We start from the raw sequence: 25,628 nt of genomic DNA, 5'->3' as shown, positions 1-25,628 counted from the left end.
CTGAGATTACACAGTTGAGAGATCAAATTAAGGTGGCGCTCGGTCACAGATGAGGAGGAATTAGACAGGCTAACCGCTCTAAATATATACAGGGTGCATCTCTCTGTTTTCCTTCTGTCCTGAGCAAGAATTCAGGTCCACTTTAAGGTCAGACACTAGGTAGGCAGGAGGAGAGGTCAGGTCAGGCACTAAATAGGCAGGAGAGAAAGATGTCAGGCACTAGGGAGGCAGGGGAGGAAGAGGTCAGGCACTAGGTAGGCAGGGGAGGAAGTGGTCAAGCACTAGGTAGGCAGGGGAGGAAGTGGTCAAGCACTAGGTAGGCAGGGGAGGAAGTGGTCGGGCACTAGGTAGGCAGGGGAGGAAGTGGTCGGGCACTAGGTAGTCAAGTAGCATAGGAGGAGCACCACAAAGCTGAACAACAGTCAGTGTGCCACAGTCTTCGTCCCAGTGTCCCTTGGGACGCACCAACACCAACTTTCTCCAAGGAGACCGGCACCACTTAAGTAGAATAGTATTTAAGTTCTTTTATTGCATACAAAGTGGCAGTACAATAACAGTCGCTGTTTCGGGCCTAGCCCCTTATCAAATTGCAGTAGTCGGGCACTAGGTAGGCAGAAGGGCAAGTCGGTAGAGAAAAGGTCAGACACTAGGTAGGCAGAAGGGTAGGTGGTCAGGCACAAGGGTGGGTAGTCAGGAACTAGGTAGGCAGTCAGGCAATAGGGTGGGTTGTCAGGCACTAGGCAGACAGGAGGGTGGGAGGTCAGACACTAGGTAGGCAGGAGGGGAGGTCGACGGAGTTAAGGCTAGGCAATAGGTAGGCAGGAGAGGACGTGTCATTCGCTAGTTAGGCAGGAGGGGAGGTTGGCAAAATTAAGGTCAGGCACTAGGTAGGCAGGAGAGGGGATGGTCAGGCACTAGGTAGGCAGCAGTGGATGTGGAAAGTTAAGGTCAGGCACTAGGTACGCAAGAGTAGAGGTCAGCAGAGTTATGGTCAGGCACAAGGTAGGCAGGAGAGGAGGAGGTCAGGCACAAGGTAGGCAGGAGAGGAGGAGGTCAGGCACAAGGTAGGCAGGTGGGTGGGAGGTCAGACACTAGGTAGGCAGGAGAGGAGGTGGTCATGCACTAGGTAGGCAGGAGAGGAGGTGGTCATGCACTAGGTAGGCAGGAGTGGATTTGGAACGTTAAGGTCAGGCACTAGGTACGCAAGGGTAGAGGTCATCAGAGTTATGTCACGCACAAGGTAGGCAGGAGAGGAAGAGGTAGGGCACAAGGTAAGCATGAGAGGAGAGGGTCAGGCACAAAGTAGGCAGGAGGGGAGGTGGTCAGGCACTAGGTAGGCAAGAGAGGAGGTGGTCAGGGCCAGGCACTAGGTAGGCAGGACAGGAGGCGGTCAGGGCCAGGCACTAGGTAGGCAGGAGAGGAGGTGGTCAGGGCCAGTCACTAGGTAGGCAGGAGGGCAGAGTTAAGGTCAGGCACTAGGTAGGCAGGAGAGGAGAAGCAGGTTAGGCACTAGGTAGGAAGGAGAGGAGGTGGTCAGGCTCTAGATAGGCAGAAGGGAAGGCTGGAAGGGTAAGGTCAAGCACTAGGTAGGCAGGAGAGGAGGAGGTCAGGCACTAGGTAGGCAGGAGAGGAGGAGGTCAGGCACTAGGTAGGCAGGAGAGGAGGAGGTCAGGCACTAGGTAGGCAGGAGAGGAGGAGGTCAGGCACTAGGTAGGCAGGAGAGGAGGAGGTCAGGCACTAGGTAGGCAGGAGAGGAGGAGGTCAGGCACTAGGTAGGCAGGAGAGGAGGAGGTCAGGCACTAGGTAGGCAGGAGAGGAGGAGGTCAGGCACTAGGTAGGCAGGAGAGGAGGAGGTCAGGCACTAGGTAGGCAGGAGAGGAGGAGGTCAGGCACTAGGTAGGCAGGAGAGGAGGAGGTCAGGCACTAGGTAGGCAGGAGAGGAGGAGGTCAGGCACTAGGTAAGCAGGAGAGGAGGAGGTCAGGCACTAGGTAAGCAGGAGAGGAGGAGGTCAGGCACTAGGTAAGCAGGAGAGGAGGAGGTCAGGCACTAGGTAAGCAGGAGAGGAGGAGGTCAGGCACTAGGTAAGCAGGAGAGGAGGAGGTCAGGCACTAGGTAAGCAGGAGAGGAGGAGGTCAGGCACTAGGTAAGCAGGAGAGGAGGAGGTCAGGCACTAGGTAAGCAGGAGAGGAGGAGGTCAGGCACTAGGTAGGCAGGAGAGGAGGAGGTCAGGCACTAGGTAGGCAGGAGAGGAGGAGGTCAGGCACTAGGTAGGCAGGAGAGGAGGAGGTCAGGCACTAGGTAGGCAGGAGAGGAGGAGGTCAGGCACTAGGTAGGCAGGAGAGGAGGAGGTCAGGCACTAGGTAGGCAGGAGAGGAGGAGGTCAGGCACTAGGTAGGCAGGAGAGGAGGAGGTCAGGCACTAGGTAGGCAGGAGAGGAGGAGGTCAGGCACTAGGTAGGCAGGAGAGGAGGAGGTCAGGCACTAGGTAGGCAGGAGAGGAGGAGGTCAGGCACTAGGTAGGCAGGAGAGGAGGAGGTCAGGCACTAGGTAGGCAGGAGAGGAGGAGGTCAGGCACTAGGTAGGCAGGAGAGGAGGAGGTCAGGCACTAGGTAGGCAGGAGAGGAGGAGGTCAGGCACTAGGTAGGCAGGAGAGGAGGAGGTCAGGCACTAGGTAGGCAGGAGAGGAGGAGGTCAGGCACTAGGTAGGCAGGAGAGGAGGAGGTCAGGCACTAGGTAGGCAGGAGAGGAGGAGGTCAGGCACTAGGTAGGCAGGAGAGGAGGAGGTCAGGCACTAGGTAGGCAGGAGAGGAGGAGGTCAGGCACTAGGTAGGCAGGAGAGGAGGAGGTCAGGCACTAGGTAGGCAGGAGAGGAGGAGGTCAGGCACTAGGTAGGCAGGAGAGGCGGTCAGGCACTAAGTAGGCAGGAGAGGAGGAGGTCAGGCACTAAGTAGGCAGGAGAGGAGGAGGTCAGGCACTAGGTAGGCAGGAGAGGAGGAGGCCAGGCACTAGGTAGGCAGGAGAGGAGGAGGCCAGGCACTAGGTAGGCAGGAGAGGAGGAGGCCAGGCACTAGGTAGGCAGGAGAGGAGGAGGCCAGGCACTAGGTAGGCAGGAGAGGAGGAGGCCAGGCACTAGGTAGGCAGGAGAGGAGGAGGCCAGGCACTAGGTAGGCAGGAGAGGAGGAGGCCAGGCACTAGGTAGGCAGGAGAGGCGGTCAGGCACTAAGTAGGCAGGAGAGGAGGTCAGGCACTAAGTAGGCAGGAGAGGAGGAGGTCAGGCACTAGGTAGGCAGGAGAGGAGGAGGCCAGGCACTAGGTAGGCAGGAGAGGAGGTCAGGCACTAGGTAGGCAGGAGAGGAGGAGGTCAGGCACTAGGTAGGCAGGAGAGGCGGTCAGGCACTAAGTAGGCAGGAGAGGCGGTCAGGCACTAAGTAGGCAGGAGAGGAGGAGGCCAGGCACTAGGTAGGCAGGAGAGGAGGAGGCCAGGCACTAGGTAGGCAGGAGAGGAGGAGGCCAGGCACTAGGTAGGCAGGAGAGGAGGAGGCCAGGCACTAGGTAGGCAGGAGAGGAGGAGGCCAGGCACTAGGTAGGCAGGAGAGGAGGCCAACTTTTTAGATGAGAAAGAGGGACACTTAAGCCACACCCCTAATTACGCCCCTAGTCCCACATATCACAAAGATTTCATAAGAAAAATATGTTGTTTTATAATTCAAACCACAGTGGTCCTTTCTATCCCAGTTGATTTTCCTTCACATTACAATTTAAAAATTAGTAATATATCAATTTAAAGTATGGGAATAAAGTACATAGGAAGAGGTACAAAGTCCTGGAAGAGGGACAAATGGACAAATGAGTAGGAAAGAGGGACAAATGAGTAGGAAAGAGGGACAAATGAGTAGAAAAGAGGGACAGTTGGGAGCTATGTGGAAGGGTAAGGTCAGGCACTAGGAAGGCAGAAGCAGGGGCGTAACAATAGGGGTTGCATAGGTAGCGACCGCATCGGGGCCCTTGGGCCAGAGGGGCCCTTAGTATAAGCTGTTTATTGGTCCTGTGTTGGTAATGATCACTTCTATAGATGCTTTGAATGGTAGTAATCATTAACAAGCTGTTCCCCATCCCCTTCTGGCACCTCTGACACTGTAGATGACCTTGGCAGGTTTTGTTGCGCCGTATCAATTGCTACGTATAGAGTTCTTGGGGGGGGGGGGGGGGGGCGGCGGCCCCAATGTAAAACTCGCACCGGGGCCCCGAGATTCATAGCTACGCCAATGGGCAGAAGGGAAGGCTGGAAGGGTAAGGTCAGGCACTAGGTAGGCAGAAGGGAAGGCTGAAAAGGGTAAGGTCAGACACTAGGTAGGCTGAAAAGTAGACACTCATTACAACAACATGCTACCTATGCACGATTTCAGAGAAACAGGTTTCCCATAGGACAGCAATGTATACAGACACAATTCAGACACAGGACACGCAGACAGCAAACCTCCGCTCAGCCCTCACCTCACCAGCAGTTTACAAGAACAGCCCTCTATGTGACGACCACCTGGCGCCCAGAGGCGGTGCTGTGATGTAGGTGACATCACTTTCGTTCTCCTTCCTCCTCCCCTAGCCAGTGACGTCACTAGGAGCGCCCTTGGTCGCATGGGTGACGTCACAACGGGCGGAGAAGAGGAGGGAGAGTTGCGGACGTCGCAGGGAGACAGCTGATTGGGATCCCCGGCCCCCTGCACCTCTGACACGATGCGGGAGAGCAGGAAGTGATGCGGGGGGCTCAGTCACGGCAGATATGGTGAGCTAATGGGGTACGAGCCGATCCTTGCCCTCCAGCTCCCCCCGGCCATCCTCCTACACACAGCTCTGTGTGATATATTAGGGACACTGCCTGCCTGTGAGTGTGCAGCCCTCCTTGCTGATCATCCCATACATACATAATATATATGAATGTATATTATATACACACACAGTATACATACAGCCCATTGCCTGACCAGTGTATGTGGTTTTAGCTGTTGGCAGGGTTGTGTATAAAAGCTCATGTCTGATTTTTTTTTTTTATGCACGAGATGCTATTCCAGGTGTTGCCAGTGTGACCATTTTGGTGGCTATACATTGGATGATAGGTGGCCAGTATCTACAAAATATAAAGCTAGGTCCTCTCCAGTGAGGATTGTCCAGATCAGTGGCGATCATTTGATGTCTGAGTGTACTTAGTTTTAGGGGTGGTTAAAATTTTTAAAATTACGCCCTTATCAATACCAAACTATACTTATGTTATGAATTTTAAGTTGTTTTAAGAATAGTGGCACTTTATTGAAATCGGTGGTACTAAAGGTATCTGGACAGTTTAGCTTTTTCTGAGCTGAAATGATCACTTCTCTTTGTCTCAAATCTAGCATATACAGGTTTCCCCTATCTAGCATATACAGGTGTCCCCTGATTTTCAGGAGATCATTAGTGATACATTGTGTAGGACCAACAGCTATTGTTCTTGTGGGAATCTTCCTTTGAAGTTCCCACAGCATGGTATGTTTCTTGCTCATGGTCCACCTACTCTCATTTTATAACAAAACAGTTTTTCCAGTCAGGAGTTGAGCAGTAAACCTTTTGGATGACAAATATTGCAGATGTGTTTTGTAGTATAAATCCTCATTGAATCGGGTGACAGTCTGGGGTACAGCATGTAAAGATTGTTACTAGCCTGTAGGCTATCAATGCATTCTGTTGTTATGGAAGGGAAGAAGGGCCAACAGAGTGGGCCAGGTGAGTAGGAGAACAGTGCCTGGCAAATCGTCTTGGCCGTGGCATTGAGGGGGATCAAGGGCCAATACACTTGCTATATTCTAGGCAGAGGCGGCTCCGAGTGGTCTGAGACTCATATAGCATGTGTACAACTACTACTCTATAGGTTTACTGAAATGTTGATAACATTGTCTCAGAGATAAGTGTAGACATTTGAGGGAAAGGGAGATGAAAACTAGAAGCAATGAGGAAGGTAATGTGTTTTAAGGTCCGTTTACATGCCCAACAAAAGCTGCTGAAAACCCAACAAAAGTCGCTGACGACCGATGCCACGGTCTGTCACAATTTCACCGCTCCCCGCCGCATTAAAAGTGGTTAAAAACAGTTTTTAAAAGTTTGTTTATAAACAAACAAAATGGCCACCAAAACAGGAAGTAGGTTGATGTACAGTATGTCCACACATAGAAAATACATTCATACACAAGTAGGCTGTATACAGCCTTCCTTTTGAATCTCAAGAGATCATTTGTGTGTTTCTTTCCCCCTGCAGCTATCTTCCACTGAAGTGTCAGGCTGTTTCTTCCTGCAGAGTGCAGACAGCTCTGCCTGTATGTAATTCCTCAGTATGTGAAAGCCCAGCCAGCTCAGAGGAGGATTTATCCAGCTTGTAAAAGATAATAGAGCAGAGAGAAGCTGCCCTAATCTAAATAATACACAGGCAGTGTGCAGAGAGGGGCCTGGAGGGGGGAGATGCATCACAGAACCACAACACTGAAGAACTTGGCAGCCTTCCAGACACAGGCTGACAAGTCTGACAAGAGAGAGATAAGTTGATTTATTACAGAGATGGTGATAGTAGAACGTGCTGCAGTAAGTCAGAACACATTAGAATAGCTTTTGGAAGTTGTAGGATGATAAAAAACAGGATGCAATTTTTGTTACGGAGTCTCTTTAATGATCAGCACACATTGCAGCTAGTTTACTATTAATTTTAGTGCTACAAAACAACTTAAACTACAAGATACTTGAGATTGGTAGTAAAAGTATCTTGGTGTGTACCTCTGAGTAAGAACGGAAATGTAGGTTGGACAGGTTTTGTGGACGGATTTGTAGGTCAGACACAGTATCTTGAATCTGATTCTGGACTGGATAGGAAGCCAGTGGAGGGATTCAAGGAGGGGGTCTGCCGTGGTGGAGCGATGGGAGCAGTGGATAATTCTGGTTGCCGCATTCATGATGGACTGCAGTGGGGCTGTTCGGGTCATAGGGAGACCAGACAGAAGGGCATTGCAGTAGTCAAGGTGGGAAATTATGAGGGCATGGATGAGGAGTTTGGTGGTGGCAGATGTCAGGAAAGGGCGAATCTTACAGATGTTACAAAGGTGGAAATTGCAGGACTTTGTGAGGTTTTGGATGTGGGGAGTGAAGTAGAGTGCGGGGTCCGATTTGCTTTTCGATGGATTGTTAGGTCGATTCGGCATACTTTACATGAGAATCGACCTAACAATCATCGAAACGTGATCAGAAATGCTCGTAAATAATCGAGCGGCCGGGAATCGAGCGGGAAATCGAGTGCGGAAATGCACCGTGTGTATCCGGCATTAAGTTTTATTGATTTTCCTGACAATTTTCCAATTGTTTCATGTTCGCTCAGTTTTTCTTGCCCTTTTGATAAATCGGCTAGTTTGACCACTGAGCATTTCTGGACCCTCCAAAGCTGCCTGTAGGCTGAAAGATCTAAAGTGGCTGCAGTAAGCACCGCTGCAGAAGAAGGTGCTTGGGTGGAAGAATATCAAGCAGTTTCCAGCAACAAAAATGAGCGATGAGTTCAGACAACAGAAGTCTGAAATCTCTTAAAGCGGATCTGAACTCAGAATGTGCTCTAAAAGATACACAACAGCATAATAACCTTTAAATAATGAACATTTCTTTGTTATAGCTGATACAAATCCTAAACTAAATCTGCACAGATTCTACTTCCTGTTTCATGGAAGCAGACATATTGTTTACAGCCTGTGCTTTCAAATGGGCTTATCTGCCATTAGGCAGTCATGTGACACAGGGCTTATCTGCCATTAGGCAGTCATGTGACACAGGGGAGGGATCAAATTACAACTAGTGATTAGACAAAAATGAGGGGAAATTAATGGGCCCATACACTGGTCGATTTCAGCCATCAATCGATCGATTCTATGGAATTGATCAGTAATCGATTCTATCAAATCAGTAGATTGGTTTGTGGCCAATTTCTATCTATTTGATCTATCTGACAGGATGGAAAATCTAGGTCCATCTGCTGCTGGCAGCAGATCGATGGCCCATAGAGTTGCATTGGATCTAAAAATCGAGTGCGGAAATGCACCGTGTGTATCCGGCATTAAGTTTTATTGATTTTTTGCATTTAGATCGATTTCCAATAGATTTCATTCTGAAATCTATTGGAAATCTGTTCCTAGTGTGTGGCACACATCAGATAGATTCCTGTCAGATTCGACTTGACAGGAATCTGACAGAAATCGATCTGATGGTTGAATCTGCTGCAAATCTATAAGTGTATGGCCACCTTTAGGCCTTGTTCACATTGCGTTCGGCTCGCGTGTCCGTCCGCGTTTGGCTTTTTTTGAGACATCTTTTTTTGTTTTCCGATTCCCGGCGCTTGGGTGGACGATACTTTTTTTGTGCGTTGCGATTTTCTAAGCGGTTTTTTTCTGAGTGGTTTTGTAACTCACTTCCTGACTTGCGTCAGGAAGTGAACTCTTTGACCCGGAAAATAATAAATACAGTGTATTTATTCTTAAAAATGTGAACCCAATCGCTACACAAAGCGATTTTGTGAGCGTTTTGCATTTCTCCTATAACTTTCCATTGAAGCCGAATCACCTCAAAAATGGTACACGCACCACTTTGCCAGCTGCACAGTGCACGACCTGCACTGATATGAACCTTCTCATAGACATTCATTGTCCACACGGTCGGAGGGGGGGGGGGGGGGTCATTTTTAAAAACCGCACCCGGGCAAAAAAAGCCGAAAACGCCTGCTGTGTGAACAAGTCCTTAGACAGGCTAAATTCACTAAATACATACAGGGTGCATTTCTCAGTTTTTCTCAGTGCTAGAGTTCAGGTCCACTTTTAAGTAAACCTGGGAGATCCTTAGCTTAAAGGGAACCTAAAGTGAGGATTCCATATTTATTTCCTTTTAAAGCCGGCCAGAACTTATAAGTCCTCTCTGCTCTAAAATGTACTTAACAGCATAATAACCTTTAAACAAAAAACATTTCTTTGTAACAGCTGATACAAAACCTAAAATAAATCTGCACAGTTTCTAATTCCTGATTCATGGAAGCAGACATATTGTTTACAGCCTGTACTTTCAAATGAGCTTATCTGCCATGGCAGTCATGTGACACAAGGGGAGAGATCAAATTATAGATTTTGGTCGAACACAAATGAGGGGAAATTAAACAGGCTAAACAGTCTAAATACATACAGGGTGCATTTCTCTATGTTTTCCTTCTGTCCCGAGCAAGAGTTCAGGTCCACTTTAAGCAATACAAGTTGCCTGGCGGTCCTGCTTATCTCTTTGGCAGCAGTAATGCAGTATTCTCCCCAGAATTTTTTTCCAGCGGGGTGGCATGAAAAAGCAGCCGGGTGGCATGAAAAATCAGCCAGGTGGGGCGAGATGAAAATGCAGGGCAACTCTGCTTACAGCATAGGAGGTGGTGAGGAGGTGAGCCGATGACAGCCGGGTGGTCACCAAATCTAGCCGGGTGGAGCATCCGGCTAAAAGAGCCTGGGGAGAACACTGGTAATGTCTGAATCACACCGGAAACAAGTATGCAGCTAATCCAGTCAGACTTCATGTGGACCTGAACTGTTGCACAGGACAGAAGGAAAACAGAGAGAAATGCACCTTGTATGTATTTAGAGAGTTTAGCCTGTCTAATTACCCCTCATTTGTGCCTAATCACAAGTTGTAATTTGATGTCACATGACTTCCATGGTAGAGATGGCAGATAAGCTCATTTGAAAGCACACATCACAGTATGTTAACAATATGTCTGCTTCCATGAGTCAGGAAGTAGAAATAGTGCAGATTTATTTTAGGATTTGTATCAGCTGTAACAAAGAAATGTTTTCTGTTTAAAGGAAACCAGAGACAGTAAAAAAAAAGTTTTATACATACCTGGGGCTTCCTCCAGCCTCATGCGCACGGATCACTCCCACGCCGCCGACCTACCGGGTCCCGTAATTTCCTCCAGACACGGCCAGTCTGCGCAAGAGTAAGTGCGCTCATTACGTATCTTTAGTGTCCGCCGGAGAGATACTTAGAGTGCAAACTTCTCTTGCGCAGACAGGCCGCGACTGGAGGAAGTTACGGGACCCCGTACCGGAGCTGCAGGCAGCGGAGGACGGCGGTGTGGGAACGATCCGTGCACATGAGGCTGGAGGAAGCCCCAGGTATGTATAAAACTTGTTTTCTCCGTCTTTGGTACACTTAAAAGGTTATTATGCTATTGTGCATCTTTTAGAGTAGGGAGGTCATTCTGAGTTTGTCAGAAACATCTGATCAGCGTGCTTGTTCAGAGTCTATGATTAAAAGCAGAGGATCAGCAGGAATGCCAGGTAATATGCATTATTTAAAAGGAAATAAATATGGCAGCCTCTATATCCCTCTTGCTTATAGTTCCATTTTACAATTGACGCACTTGCCTAGGGAGGGGTTAGGCTCCCTGCTAGTGCACAGGTGTGAACTGTCTGTGGCCGCCTAGTGTAGGCGAGCTCCACCGACAAGCCCTTGTTGATGTGTTTGTGGGAATCTTAGCACTGTAACTGCCTGGAGGAGGGTGATGGAGGAAACCTCTGGAAGATTAGGATTACTGGTAGCCAATTGCAGTAATCACTGTTTACTAAAGGGAAAGGGCGGCTCTGGTGTTTAACTGGTCAGAACGGTCTAGTCCCAAAAGAGTTAATGCGTTTCCACAAATAAAGGTTTGTAGTACGCATATGTATTATAAGTACACGTACAATAGCCATATTCCAGAAGGGGGTTACCAATGGCGCCTTCCATATTGCCTTTACTTCAGGATTCTTTTAATAGATGCTTGTGCAAGAAATGTCTTGAGGCGGTGAATCAGTGTGGTGTTTGTGCAGATGAGGGTATAATTCATGAGTCATGCTGCAGTATTGTAGTAAATATGTCTTGCAAATTGTCATGTCTTTTGCATTCATTAGCCATTAACCAAAATTGATAAATCCTATTCAAATCCTACTCACAGCATGGCTGAATGATGCCCCAAGGATGACGAAGATGCATGATTTTTTTTTTTAAGTTCTTGTTACTCATAGCAACAAATTGGCTTGCAAAGACACCATTTTAATAGTAGCAGATTTTGCACGACAGGCCTCGAGTCACAATGAGACGTTGCATTATAAAGGACACTGTTTGTTTATCACACTGTAACGTGGTGTGATTTAAGCCTCTTTCACACCAAGACGTTGTGCTTTAGGGGACGTTAAGATCGCATAACGTACCCCTAACGCAACGCATGGTGGTGTTGAAGTTGGACGTCAGATTGAGCCGCGCTATGCGGCTCTTGGTTCGCGGTTTTCGTTTTATCCATACTGATAGAACAGCCGCTCCAGTATAGTGATGGGAAGTCCGGATCTTTTCAAGGATTCGGATGATTCGAATCGGATCATTGAAAAGATCCGGATCTTTGAACCAAATCATTTTAATCATTTTACTAGGGAAGCAGACTGGTGGTGAAATGACTAGCAGGACAGGACTTTCCCTGCACTGTACATTCTGTATGTTCCTGTTTCTTTCAGACAGACATCCACTGTGAACCGAATCGTTCATTGTGATGATCCGGATGATTCGACTCACAAAAAAGATCCGGATCAAATGAACGATTCATTCATGATCCGGACAACACTGAGTCCAGGTTACATCGCCACAGTGCAGTGAATATTAATTAGCCATGTGGCTAGTCACTGAGCATGTGCAAGCAGTCTAACGCAGCTGAAGCCCAGTATAACGCACAGCATGCTGAACTTTCCCAGAACGTGCAGCGTTACAAATGTAACGCAACGTGGGCACTGTGAACAGCCCATTAATTTTTCATTACTGTGCGGTGGGCTGCGTTACAGGCTGCTCTAACGTGCGCCTGTAACGTCCCACTGTGAAAGCAGCCTAAATGTCTATGCACAACTCACACCTTATCGGTTGTGATGCACCGGATCCCATTGTTAAAACACAGAGCATACATTTTTGTTGCTAGAATCAGGGCTGCGGAGTCAGAGCAATTTTGGGTACCTGGAGACAGTCGGGGGTTTCATGAACTGAAGGGTCGGAGTTGGAGTTGGATGATTTTTGTACCAACTCCACAGCCCTGGCTGGAATTGCGCACTATGATGCACACAATGTTACTCAATGAAGGTGTATATTGGTCATTTGTTTATCTTTCTGGGCCACATTGCATTCTACTGCGAGGTAGGGGTCACACTTGAGTCCAGCTGAGAGAAGCTGACTGTTGGCAACAGGAAATGGCATGCAAAGTGCAAAAAAAAAAAAAACCAGCGCTGTATTTTTATGTATTTATTTTTTACCACTGTGGGAAACGTGCATTACGTGCATTTTTTAGTGCATTTTCGTATTGCAAAAAAACTATTTTTGGCAAATGTGTAACTTTTTTTTATAATGCATTTGCCCCATTGTGAAACTAGTCTGAGGCAAGTGTTGCAGTTTAGAGCATTGCACCTGATTTCCCTGCATGCAGAATCGCATTAGATGTGAAAGTCTGTGTTAATCAATGGGCTTGTTCACATATAAATGCGGTTCCCGTTTGAGGGAAGAAAACTTTCTGCCTGCAATGTAATATTGTGATTCCCATTGATGACATATGCTCTATAATGCTCATAACAAACAAAAGTTGTCCAGAACGCCTGCGTTTACGGTTCCCGACTGCGGGTTTGGCCAGATCAAGCAGGGGACAGCCTTATTCAAGCTACAAACAAGGCTGTGACCCCTAAAAAGCTCCTTACTGCCACCACTAGCGTTTTGCTAGACACGTTCACTGAGCTGTCGAGTGCTCAATGCGCAATCTGCGTTTTCGTATTTGGGTCAGCTTTGTGCTTAGGCCGAATACGAGAACGCCACGCACACACACAGTTGCAATCTTACACGGTAGTGAAGCAAAACCACTAACAGTCGTTCCGAATGATACTGTTAGACTTCCCACTCGGCTGTCGAGCGCAGACGTGCCCCATACACACAATGCAATTACAATTTCATATGGTAGTGTTGCTCAAGCATACAATTAGGCATGGACTTGTACACAGCTATACTGCAGTCTCCTCTAGGCTATGAGTGTTAGTTAAGTACAGCAGAAGTCAGGCTTATTAAATAATAATTTAATATTCCAGGGAAGAAAGTGGAACAGTGCAGAAAGTAATATATACAACAGATGTACAAAGTAAAAAAGTACAAGGTAAAAAGTACAAGATAAAAGTTACAAAAATACACACAAGGATATTTGCATAAAATAAAAATGGGATATAAACGTACCAGCGTATCGATCTGGGCGTTGTTGCGGGAGTACACACTTTCTGGTCAGGAACCAGGTTAGTTCTAGCCGTGCTATCTCCAAGAACTACGAGTTGTGGTTATCCTAGCTGCTGTTTTATACTGTGAGATGCGCCTGGAGGCTGCAACTTCCTTGGGGAGGGGAGGAACTATTTTTAATTAAATCTCAGACATAATTCAATTTCCAGAGATCTAACTTCCATGTATGAAAAGTGTATTATAGCACATACATGAAAAGACTTCCCTAGTCCAAGTTACAGGTGACAACCCCATTGTTGACAGTATTTCCTAGCTGATCAAAGATAAGGATATGGCTGCTATTGGCCTGATTGGCCATCTCCTAATAGATGTAATTTACAGGATATAGCTTGCACCTCCACCAATAATTTAATTTCCTCACAACGAAATAGTGTTTAACACACAGGAGCCTCTTCCTGGCTAGTCTAGAGTTCTTCACAATGCTTTAACAGCCTTCATCAACAGAAGTGTAAATGTTTCAGTTGTCAATGACTTCCAAGCTTCAACTCCAGATAAGGTAGAACAAAACCCTTCACTTCTGCCATTGTCTAATTAACCAATGTCTTTGCTGGAGGCTAACACCCCAGCTCTATTCACTGAAGTCCCTTTAGATGCAAATATAGTACAACCAGATGACAATCGCTTCAAAGCAGAATACACATGTGAGATATAGCAGACAAAGTAGACAGAAAAATGACAGAAATATGATCGTGTATTCCCTAACATCATCAGCACCCCAATATATCACCACAGGCACCAGTGTAATTATTTATCTAACTAGACGAATAGAAGTGCGGCTGCGCGGCCTCGCTCCCGCGCGCGTCAGCTTACTGTGCAGGCACAGTACAAAGTTTTCCTGTACTGTGCCTACGCAGTAAGCTCCCGCTGACGCACGCAGGAGCGAGCGAGTGGCCACCGCCGCGCAGCCGCACCTCTTTTCGTCTAGTTAGACGAATAATTACACCGGTGCCGGCGGCAGGGAATGACGCATCGGAAGAGGACAGCGTGGGACATTCCGGCTGCAGGGGGCAGATAGAAGCCCCAGCTAGTGGCAGTTTTTAAAAAGGTAAACAGAACCCCTTTAAGCACACAAATCACTTATTCTGAAAGTCCAAAAAGCCACAAATCATAGCCTATTCCTTTTTTTTTTTTTTTTTTTCTTCACTCCACATTAGCAAAATATGAAATGCATATGCCGTTTGAATGCTTAAAGTGACTCCGAGCTCAGAGTAAAAATAAAATTTGAACTTACCCGGGGCTTTCTCCATCCCAGCCCTGGTCGGGACGTCCCACGCCGGCCTCCTGGCTCTTCTCCCGGCGGCTGTCCGCATAGCGCGGACAGGCCGGTCCCCCGGACGACACTGGCGAGTGTCGGGCCTTCTCCTTCCGTATACGTCACGAATGACGTCACACGCCGGCCGCCGCGCGTCATGACGGCGGCCGGCGTGACAGCACGGCGCATGCGCGGTTTAATCGCAAGCGGCTGCAGAAATGATGAAAAAGCCGCTCGGTGTGCACCAGCCCTAAATGTGCAAAGCTGGTAGAGACATACCCTAAAAGACTGGCAGCTGTAATTGCAGCAAAAGGTGGTTCTACAAAGTATTGACTCAGGGGGCTGAATAATTACGCACACCCCACTTTGCAGTTATTTATTTTAAAAAAATGTTTGGAATCATGTATGATTTTCATTCCACTTCTCACGTGTACACCACTTTGTATTGGTCTTTCACGTGGAATTCCAATAAAATTGATTCATGTTTGTGGCAGTAATGTGACAAAATGTGGAAAACTTCAAGGGGGCCTAATACTTTTGCAAGTGTGTGTGTGTGTGTGTGTGTATGTATGTGTGTGTGTTTTTTTTCCCATGAAGAATTTGCATAAAACTACATTGAGTCAGAATTATTTGCATCTCATTGACCATCCCTACTGAGCAGCAGGGTGGACAGTATCCTGAGTATGGTTCACAGCCAATGGTGTGATCAGCAGCAATCACATAATGTATAGGCAGCTGGTTGATTTGTGTAAGGGCTCATTTCCACTATCGTGAATTTGCATGCGTTTTTCGCATGCAAATTCGCATAGCAATACAAGTGAATGGGACTGTGTCCACTTGTCAGGATTCCTGTGCGTTTTTCTGTGCAGAAAAAATTCGGATGGCAGAGCCATCAGAATTCGCATACCGCATACCGCTATGCGAATCGCATGCAATGCATTTAATAGGAAATTCGCATGCGGTTTAGGTTTTCATGCGAATTTTCATGCGAATTCGCATAGAAACAATGGAAAAAGCACTCCAGCACTGCCAAGGTTAAATTCGCATGCATCGTCATCCATGCGAATTCGCATGCGACTTTGCATGAAAATTCGCATACACCCGCATGCGAAATACGCATCCGCATGCGAATTTTTACCGCGGCGATTCGCACCGCACAAGTGGAAATGCAGCCTAATTTGTCACTGGTAGCATTTCATTGATCATGTATGATAGTTGTACAAACCTCAAACCCTACCCCCCCCCCCCCCCCCAAAAAAAAAAACAACTAGTGAATTACTTTGTTGTGTTAATATATCTCAGAGTGTAGACCTGCAGTAGTTTCTTTTGCATGTTGTTGATTCACAGGAAGGTTACTTATGCATACTGATGACTGAATTGGGGTAGCATGTCTGATATGCAAGGGAACATTTTGCAAATCTCTATTTCAGAGTGTTTGTTGTAATTGTACTTATGCAAACATGGGAAATCAAACCATTTTTATTGAATGTATTTATCAATATTTCCATTCTTTGTTACAGTACCCTAGACAAACTCATATAGATTGTTGGGCTGAGTTTTCACACAGTGTGCACATGTGAAGTCTGCAATGACATGCCAGGACTTGTTACTGTAGCTATCAAGTGTATTCCCTGTCGAAAAAATAGACCATTGTACTGTTTTTAAGAGGCCCATACACTGGGCGATTTCAGTCTTCGCATGATCAGAAATCGATTGCTGAACGATTGGCTGATCAATCGATTTGCGGCTGATTTCGATCGATTTTGATCTGACAGGATGGAAAATCTAGGTCGCTCTGCTGCTGGCAGCAGATTGATGGCCCATAGAGTTGCATTGGATCTAATGGTCCAATAATGAATTTAGATCGATTTCCAATAGATTTCATTCTGAAATCGGAAATCTGTTCCTAGTGTGTGGCACACATCGGATAGATTCCTGTCGGATTCGACTTGACAGGCATCTGACAGAAATCTGATGGTGGAATCTTCTGTAAATCTAGAAGTGTATGGCCATCTTCATGCCTAGTACACACCATACAATTTTCTGTTAGATAAGATACATTCAACTATATATAGGATGCGGCTTTTGGGCCTTAGCAGGGTGTGTCTGCCCCGGGCTCCAAAAGGAATCGCTCCTAGTTAACCTCGGATTGTGTATAATTGCTCCTACTTAATATACTACTAAAATATGATGTTAAAAAACCTAATATCCAAATGTTCATGTATACTTATTCTTGGTCCATTATATGGAAAGATCACAAGCTTTAATGTATACAATTGTACTTATGAATATAATGATTACTTATTTCTTTTTCTCAAAAACCCAATAAAAATTATTGAAACACAATTTTCTGTTAGATTTTCTGTTCTGTAGAACAATGCCTATTTGCTAGGCAGATGGTTAGATAATTTCCAACATGTTGGAAATTATCTATCTGGCAGGTTAATCTAACAGAGAAAATTGTATGGTACGTGGCCCTTATCCGAGTGCCTCCTTATCTGAAAAACTTCTGCTGGGCATGCACAGAAAGGTCCCGGCGACTGGAGCATTAGTGAGGACACATGCAGCCGCGCATGTGCAGTGGCCCGGTGACTCGCCGGCCGGAAGAGGGTCGCTGGAGGGACTCTTAGGGCTCATTTCCACTAGTGCGGTGCGAATCGCTGGGATTCCACCGCTGACGAAATCGCATGCGGATGTGATTCCGCGTGTGTTTTTGCCGCGATTTCGCATAGGCAGGGTATATGCGAATTTAACCATGTCACTGCCTGGTTCAATTTACATTATTTTTCATGCGAATTCGCACGCGAAATCGCGGCAAAAAACGCATGTGCGTTTTCCCTATTAAATACATAGCCTGCGAATCGCCTGCATTCCTCACGCAGGCGAATTCTGCAGGCTCTACCGTGTGAAAACAGGGCCATCCACTTGTATTGGCTGTGCGAATCCACATGCAGACAACGCATGCGGATTCGCTCTAGTGGAAACGGGCCCTTAGGGCTCAGACACACTATAAGCGCTTTTCTGAGTGCTTTTGGGCCATCTGAGGTTTCTGAATGCTTTTAAAAAATCACTCCCATTGACATTAAAATCGTGATTGCAGTAAAATCTGGTGATTTTACTGCAATGTTAATGTAAGTCAATGGGATTGGTTTTTTAAAAAGCTCTCAAAGCTCAAATGGCCCAAAAGCGCTCAGAAAAGTGCTAATAGTGTGTCTGAGCCCTAAGGGCCCTTTCACACTCAAAATGCTAGTGCTTACACTTCCGAGATTCAGAGCGATCACGATTCGCTCTTGTTTAACCACTTAAGGACTGCGGTATAAAAGGCCTTTAACACCTTAGTGACCAGGCTTTTTTTTCACAAATTGGGCCACTGCAGCTTTAAAGAACAAGCGACACCCATGCTAACCTAGAAATAAAAAATATATATAAAAGTAGATAAATACTAGTTCTACTTACATAACAGATGTATTGTGCTATCCACGTACTGATTCCTGTGAATTCTATAAAGGAAAAGCAGAAAATCCCATTCTAGGCAGTGGCCATCTTGCCAAGCTAATGCTGACATCACATCCTCCCTGACTCTCGTTTCCCCCCCTCCCTTCTCTTGCTCATTGTGCATTCATTAGCTGCCCTCCTCCCAGAGTATTCAAACACTCCCACTGAGGTATATACTAGGAACTACACTGTCTTCTCCTCCAATCACTGAGTCACCTCAGCCTTGCTTGTAAACGCAAGTAAGCAGAGGTGTTTCAGATAAGAAAGCTAGACAGGGAAATAAATGGAAGAGGAGGAATATATTATAGATAAAAAGAACTCCCAGCATTCAACTCTTTGGCACTGTTTGGCACCAGGGCCAGTGCTCATAAAGTATGTGATGACTCCAAACCATAACAGCAGAAAAAGTTTTGCAATTTTTGAATGCAGGATTATCACTTAAAGGGAACCTTAACTGAGAGAGATATGGATGTTTCCTTTTAAACAATACCATCTGCCTGGCTGTCCTGATCTCTTTGGCTGCAGTAGTGGCTGAATCACACACCTGAACCAAGCATGCAGCTAATCCAGTCTGACTTCAGTCAGAGCACCTGATCTGCATGCTTGTTGAGGGGCTGTGGCTAAAAGTATTAGACACATGATCAGCAGGAGAGTCAGGTAACTGGTATTATTTTAAAAGGAAAAATCCATATCCTTCTCAGTTTAGGTTCACTGTAATACACTCAGACCAGTTGCTGCTGAAATTTGATTTTTATGCTGACAATACCGCTTTAAGGGCTCACTGCAGGGCCGCACAACTCAGTGATTCACAAGTGATTTCCCCCCCCCCCTCCCCCTTCTTTTCTCCCCACCAACAGAGCTCGCTGTTGGTGGGGTCTGATCGCTCCCAAGATGTTTATTTTTTTTTATTAGAAATAATTAGATTTTATTACAAATATTTTTCTTTTTTCATAAAAACGTGTATTTTTTAATTCATTTTCCCTCCCCAGTCAGCCTATCACAGCCGATCGCTCCTGTGTCCCCCAGGGGGACAGCTGTGTCACTCCGCTGTCCCCAGTACAGCGCTGCCTTAGATCGCAGCGCTGTACAGTCCTATTAGACGACAAAAAGTCTCCGAGCAGAGATGTGCGCATCAGCGTACGCGCTCTCCTGCAAATTCCCAGCCGTTCATGCCAATCCTGGGGTTGCCACACTGCTCACGCCAATTGGCTTGGAGCAGTCCGCAAAAGGTTAAGCACTGTACCGCGATCGCTCCAGAAATGTTGCAGGTAATGCGTTTTTCAATTGCTGCTGATCGCGGTAGTGAAATCATTGCCGTAGGTTAGAATAGCACTAGCGCTTTAAAAAGCGCCATTGCTTTGGCAACTAGCGGGAATCGCCCCAGTGTCAAAGGGCCCTTAGTGAAAGCACGGGCACAGGGCAGCTGCAGGGGGCTGGTAGATGCCCCAGGTAAGTTAAACATGTTCTGTTTTTTCCTACTGTTAAGGTTCCCTATAAATTGTAATTGTAAATGTATGTATATAACCATAGAAATATCAAGGTTCAAATTCTGGCAGCCATGTAAACAGTAATTTTTGGTTCTTTGCTTGCATGGGAGCAGCTGACTGGTGGTGAATTCACAAAAAGAGGCCTTCAATTTTTTTTAAATAGTACCTAAAAATAGCCAGAATGAGGCTCTATTCACACTACGTTGTTTAATGCCATGGCGGTGACCATGCATATGCAGTCACTGTGCACAGAATGAAACCTGTACGGAACAGTTCTGGCGTGTTACATCTGTACAACTTTTGTTCAGGGCCCGTAAAAATTATTCAGGTCGGAACTTTGTTGCATCACTGCAATAGACACTACACGGAATGTACATATTGGCACAACTCTGTTTAACCCTCCTGGCGGTCTAATAAATTCCACCAGGAGGCAGCGCAGCAGTTTTTTTTTTTTTTTTTAATCATGTAGCGAGCCCTGGGCTCAGCGGCATCCCCCCGCCCTTCGGCGATCTCCGATCAGGAAATCCCATTCAAAGAACGGGATTTCCTGGAGGGCTTCCCTCGTCGCCATGGCGACGGGGTGGGATGACGTCAGCGACGTCGTGACGTCATTGGGAGTCCCGATCCACCCCTCAGCGCTGCCCGGCACTGATTGGCCAGGCAGCGCACGGGGTCTGGTGGTGGGGGGCGTCGCGACGGATAGCGGCGATCGAGCGCCGGGCGGCGGCGATCGGTGTGCTGACGCAGCTAGCAAAGTGCTAGCTGCGTGCAGCAAAAAAAAAAAAATTAAGCAAATCGGCCCAGCAGGGCCTGAGAAAACCTCCTGCGCAGCTTACCCCGGGGTTACCGCCAGGAAGGTTAAAGTGGATCCGAGGTGAAATTTTACTTATTGCATAATTGTGTTCCTTTCCTATTGTTTATAGGGCATTCCTCAAGCCAAATACTTTTTTGTTTTTGTTTTAGTACTCGAATTCCCTATAAACTAAACAGAGGTGCCTGAGGAAGCGGGCACTGACCCGTGAAACGCGTTGCTTTGTTTTATCTGGAGTTCGTTAATGAATAGACTGAATGTACAGTCGTGTTGTGTCTGCTTGGAGGAGGTAAGTCCACCACTGCCTCCTCTAATTACCAAATTTTTGGCTTTTAAGCTCCTTTAAAACCCCTTTTATCCTTTTGGCGCCTCTGTTCTCTCCTATATAATATTGTATCCACCCTGGGTGGAGGGTTGCGACCCTTTTCTACTATCTACAGAGAGCGACTTCTTATTCCTGAGTGGGGTCAGGATAATCTCCCCACCTGCCTTTACAGTGGTTGCCTATTGGTGACCCATGCTTGTGAGTATAACAACTATTACTCTTTGTCATTATCCCCTTTGTCAATACATACTACACTATTGGGGCTCTTGGTGTTCCTCTGTTTATCTCGGTTCCCTATAAACTAAACAAGCCACGACCACAGCTTCTCCAGAGAGCCTTGGCAGAAGCAAGGGCTCATGGGAGCTCAGTCTGGGCAGGAGGAGGGGAGGTGTTACTAGCCATTGATATTCTATCCAGATATCAGTCATTCACCTGTCCTACCATTCTGCACCATTGGATATTAAGCCCCGTCTACACGAGGTGATCCGGCGGCTCGATTAGCCGCCGGATCGCCTCTTCCGCATCCCCGCGCGTACCCGCCGCGTCCCCGCGTCTGATTCGATCCCCCGCCAGCGCCGCTTATCTTCCGCTCGATTCCCTGCCATTGTCCCCTCGTGGGGAACGAGCAGGGAATCGGCGGTGGCGAAATCCGACCTGACGGATCTTATCAATCGAGCCGCATCAGCGGCTCGATTGATAAGTAACATTGTTGTAACATCGCTCCGTGTAGATGGATCTTAAGACAAGATTACTGTTGATATCTTGTCTGATATTCATGTTAGCACTTTAGCATCAAGCTTTTATGCTGCCTGATGCAAAAGCTATGCAGAACCTCAACCACACAATGCTGCTGCCCTTGCCATTCTGCAATCTATATACAACTGATATTTCAATGAAATGTGTCAGATTTTTATATTATATGTCATATTTATCTTGAATATAATGTCTAATAATATATTGAGAATATCTGACTGTTGCCATAACTGTTCTGTTTTCTAATGCTTGGGAATAGAATGGAACATTAAGCTCTGATGCTTGGGCTGTGGGTACAGAGCAGGGGGCTGGATACAGTTCTTTCCCCAAACACTGACAAACGCGACTGTGCATTAATAAAATAAGGCACTTTAGCTAACAGACCCTTCTATATTGTTTTCAATTATCCTAAGCACATATACAGTTTGAGTTTTAATTAAAGAGAAACTCCGACCAAGAATTGAACTTTATCCCAATCAGTAGCTGATACCCCGTTTTACTTGAGACATCTATTCCTTTTCACAAACACACCATCGGGGGCGCTGTATGACTGATATTGTGGTGAAACCCCTCCCACAAGAAAAGTACGTACTCTTGGCAGTTTCCTGTCTGTGAACCTTGTTGCATTGTTGGAAATAGCTGTTTACAGCTTTTTCCAACTGCCCAAAAAACATGCAGCAGCTACATCACCTGCCAACAGTAAACATGTCACCATGTAATAAATGTCAGAATGTAAATCAGGGATTTAAAAGATTCTACAATGAGCAAACACTGACAAAATCATTTATACATAATTATTGTAAAAATGAAGCACTTTTTTAATTACATTATTGTCACTGGAGTTCCTCTTTAAATGTGGGGGTTTTTTTTGTTTTGTTTTAGGAAGCCTTTAAAGCCAGTGTTTACCATTTTAAAAATAAAAAGTCAGATACTCACCTAAGGAGAGGGAAGGCTCGGTCCTAATGAGCCTTCCCCCTCCTCTCCCGGTGCCCTCGGTGCTGCGCTGGCTCCCCCGTACGCGTCCGCCGCCGCAGGGACTTCGGAGGTCTTCGGGAGCACTCGGGCTTCCAAAGACTGGCCGCTCCATACTACTCACGCGCGAGTGCGTCATAGAGGGCGCTCGCGCATGCGTAGTATGGAGCGGCCCGTCTTCGGGAGCCCGAAGGCTTCCGAAAGCTCCCTTCGGCATGCGGAAGTGGCAGTATTTGACCGAACTGGTCGAATACTGCCACGGGGGATCCTGCGCGGGACCGGGCACCGGGAGAGGAGAGGGAAGGCCGAGCCTTCCCTCTCCTTAGGTGACTATCTGACTTTTTATTTTTAACTTGATAAACATTCACTTTTTAAGTAATGGCTTTGATTTCTGAGGGTTTTTTTTCTGTGGTGGCCCTGTATATATTGGCCTCAATTCACTAAGCTTTATCAAACACTTTATCAAACGTTTGAGAATTTACCTCATTGGTAAAATCTATTTTTGAAATCAATAAGGTGTTATAAATGTATTGAATGTTTTATCGGTAAAAGGTTCAATACATCTATAACACCTTAGTGAATTCAAAATTAGATTATATCCATGAGGTAAATTATCAAACGTTTGATAAAATGATTGATATAGCTTAGTGAATTGACATTAACATTGTGTTTAGATGTTGTTATTCGATACTTGCATTTAAAATTGTAGTGTATAAACCACTAGCGGTGACCAATATACAGAAATCCAAAAAGGTCTTCTTCTTCTTCTTCTTCTTCTTCTTCTTCTTCTTCTTCTTCTTCTTCTTCTTCTTCTTCTTCTTCTTCTTCTTCTTCTTCATCTTCTTCTTCTTCTTCTTCTTCTTCTTCTTCTTCTTCTTCTTCTTCTTCTTCTTCATTATCTTCTTCTTCTTCTTCTTCTTCATTATCTTCTTCTTCTTCTTCTTCTTCATTATCTTCTTCTTCATTATCTTCTTCTTCTATATCTTCTTCTTCTATATCTTCTTCTTCTTCTTCTTCTTCTTCTTCTTCTTCTTCTTCTTCATCTTCTTCTTCTTCATCTTCATCTTCTTCTTCTTCTTCTTCTTCATCTTCATCTTCTTCTTCTTCTTCTTCTTCTTCTTCTTCATCTTCTTCTTCATCTTCATCTTCATCTTCTTCTTCTTCTTCTTCTTCTTCTTCATTATCTCTTCTTCTTCTTCTTCTTCATTATCTTCTTCTTCTTCTTCTTCTTCTTCTTCATTATCTTCTTCTTCATTATCTTCTTCTTCTTCTTCTTCTTCTTCTTCTTCTTCTTCTTCTTCATCTTCTTCTTCATCTTCTTCATCTTCATCTTCTTCTTCTTCATCTTCTTCTTCATCTTCATCTTCATCTTCTTCTTCTTTCTTCTTCTTCTTCTTCATTATCTTCTTCTTCTTCATTATCTTCTTCTTCATTATCTTCTTCTTCTATATCTTCTTCTTCTTCTTCTTCTTCTTCTTCATCTTCATCTTCTTCTTCTTCTTCTTCTTCTTCTTCTTCTTCTCTTCTTCTTCTTCATCTTCATCTTCATCTTCATCTTCATCTTCATCTTCATCTTCATCTTCATCTTCTTCTTCTATATCTTCTTCTTCTATATCTTCTTCTTCTATATCTTCTTCTTCTTCTTCTTCATCTTCTTCTTCTTCATCTTCTTCTTCATCTTCTTCTTCTTCTTCTTCTTCTTCTTCTTCATCTTCATCTTCTTCATCTTCATCTTCATCTTCATCTTCTTCTTCTATATCTTCTTCTTCTATATCTTCTTCTTCTATATCTTCTTCTTCTTCTTCTTCATCTTCTTCTTCTTCATCTTCTTCTTCATCTTCTTCTTCTTCTTCTTCATCTTCTTCTTCTTCTTCTTCTTCTTCTTCTTCTTCTTCTTCTTCTTCTTCTTCTTCTTCTTCTTCTTCATTATCTTCTTCTTCATTATCTTCTTCTTCATTATCTTCTTCTATATCTTCTTCTTCTATATCTTCTTCTTCTATATCTTCTATATCTTCTTCATCTTCTTCTTCTTCATCTTCTTCTTCTTCTTCTTCTTCTTCATCTTCATCTTCTTCTTCTTCTTCATCTTCATCTTCTTCTTCTTCTTCTTCTTCATCTTCATCTTCTTCTTCTTCTTCTTCTTCTTCTTCTTCTTCTTCTTCTTCTTCTTCTTTCTTCTTCTTCTTCTTCTTCTTCTTCTTCTTCTTCTTCTTCTTCTTCTTCTTCTTCTTCTTCTTCTTCTTCTTTCTTCTTCTTCTTCTTCTTCTTCTTCTCTTCTCTTCTTCTTCTTCTTCTTCTTCTTCTTCTTCTTCTTCTTCTTCTTCTTCTTCTTCTTCTTCTTCTTCTTCTTCTTCTTCTTCTTCTTCTTCTTCATCTTCTTCTTCTATATCTTCTTCTTCTATATCTTCTTTATCTTCTTCTTCTATATCTTCTTCTTCTATATCTTCTTCTTCTATATCTTCTTCTTCTATATCTTCTTCTTCTATATCTTCTTCTTCTATATCTTCTTCTTCTATATCTTCTTCTTCTATATCTTCTTCTTCTATATCTTCTTCATCTTCTTCTTCTTCATCTTCATCTTCATCTTCTTCTTCATCTTCTTCATCTTCTTCTTCTTCTTCTTCTTCTTCTTCTTCTTCATCTTCTTCATCTTCTTCTTCTTCTTCTTCTTCTTCTTCTTCTTCTTCTTCTTCTTCTCTTCTTCTTCTTCTTCTTCTTCTTCTTCTTCATCTTCTTCTTCTTCTTCTTCTTCTTCATCTTCTTCTTCTTCTTCTTCTTCTTCTTCTTCTTCTTCTTCTTCTTCTTCTTCTTCTTCTTCTTCTTCTTCTTCTTCTTCTTCTTCTTCTTCTTCTTCTTCTTCTTCTTCTTCTTCTCTTCTTCTTCTTCTTCTTCTTCTTCTTCTTCTTCTTCTTCTTCTTCTTCTTCTTCTTCTTCTTCTTCTTCTTCTTCTTCTTCTTCTTCTTCTTCTTCTTCTTCTTCTTCTTCTTCTTCTCTTCTTCTTCTTCTTCTTCTTCTTCTTCTCTTCTTCTTCTTCTTCTTCTTCTTCTTCTTCTTCTTCTTCTTCTTCTTCTTCTCTTCTTCTTCTTCTTCATTATCTTCTTCTTCATCTTCTTCATCTTCATCTTCTTCTTCATCTTCTTCTTCTTCTTCTTCTTCTTCTTCTTCTTCTTCTTC

The 25,628-nt window shown here is 45.1% G+C and overlaps 2 protein-coding genes across 9 annotated transcripts in view; one reads left to right on the top strand and one right to left on the bottom strand.

The window, feature by feature from the left end:
* LYRM1 (LYR motif containing 1) overlaps nucleotides 1–4,640 on the bottom strand; it is a 45,684-nt gene extending 41,044 nt beyond the window's left edge. Inside the window, exon 1 of the mRNA XM_068247339.1 lies at nucleotides 4,495–4,640. The gene's annotated coding sequence lies outside the window, so the exon portion shown is untranslated. The remainder of the gene's footprint in view (nucleotides 1–4,494) is intronic.
* DCUN1D3 (defective in cullin neddylation 1 domain containing 3) overlaps nucleotides 4,275–25,628 on the top strand; it is a 176,514-nt gene continuing 155,160 nt past the window's right edge. For 3 of the 8 annotated variants that reach the window (XR_011022756.1, XR_011022755.1, XM_068244811.1), the window contains exons 1-2: nucleotides 4,620–4,783; nucleotides 20,557–20,693. Coding sequence is in view for 5 of the 8 variants with exons in the window: in XM_068244811.1 (XP_068100912.1) it covers nucleotides 20,662–20,693 (32 nt within the window). In the remaining 3 variants the exon portion in view is untranslated. Of the gene's footprint in view, nucleotides 4,291–4,619; nucleotides 4,797–4,866; nucleotides 4,883–20,556; nucleotides 20,694–25,628 lie in introns of those variants that run through there. The other 5 variants (XM_068244813.1, XM_068244812.1, XM_068244814.1 and 2 more) reach the window with 5 other exon arrangements.

Source organism: Hyperolius riggenbachi, chromosome 7 (genome assembly GCF_040937935.1).
Source record: "Hyperolius riggenbachi isolate aHypRig1 chromosome 7, aHypRig1.pri, whole genome shotgun sequence".
Taxonomy (NCBI): domain Eukaryota; kingdom Metazoa; phylum Chordata; class Amphibia; order Anura; family Hyperoliidae; genus Hyperolius; species Hyperolius riggenbachi.
Note: the sequence above shows the minus strand (reverse complement) of the source record. Positions and strands in the feature narration are given on the sequence as shown.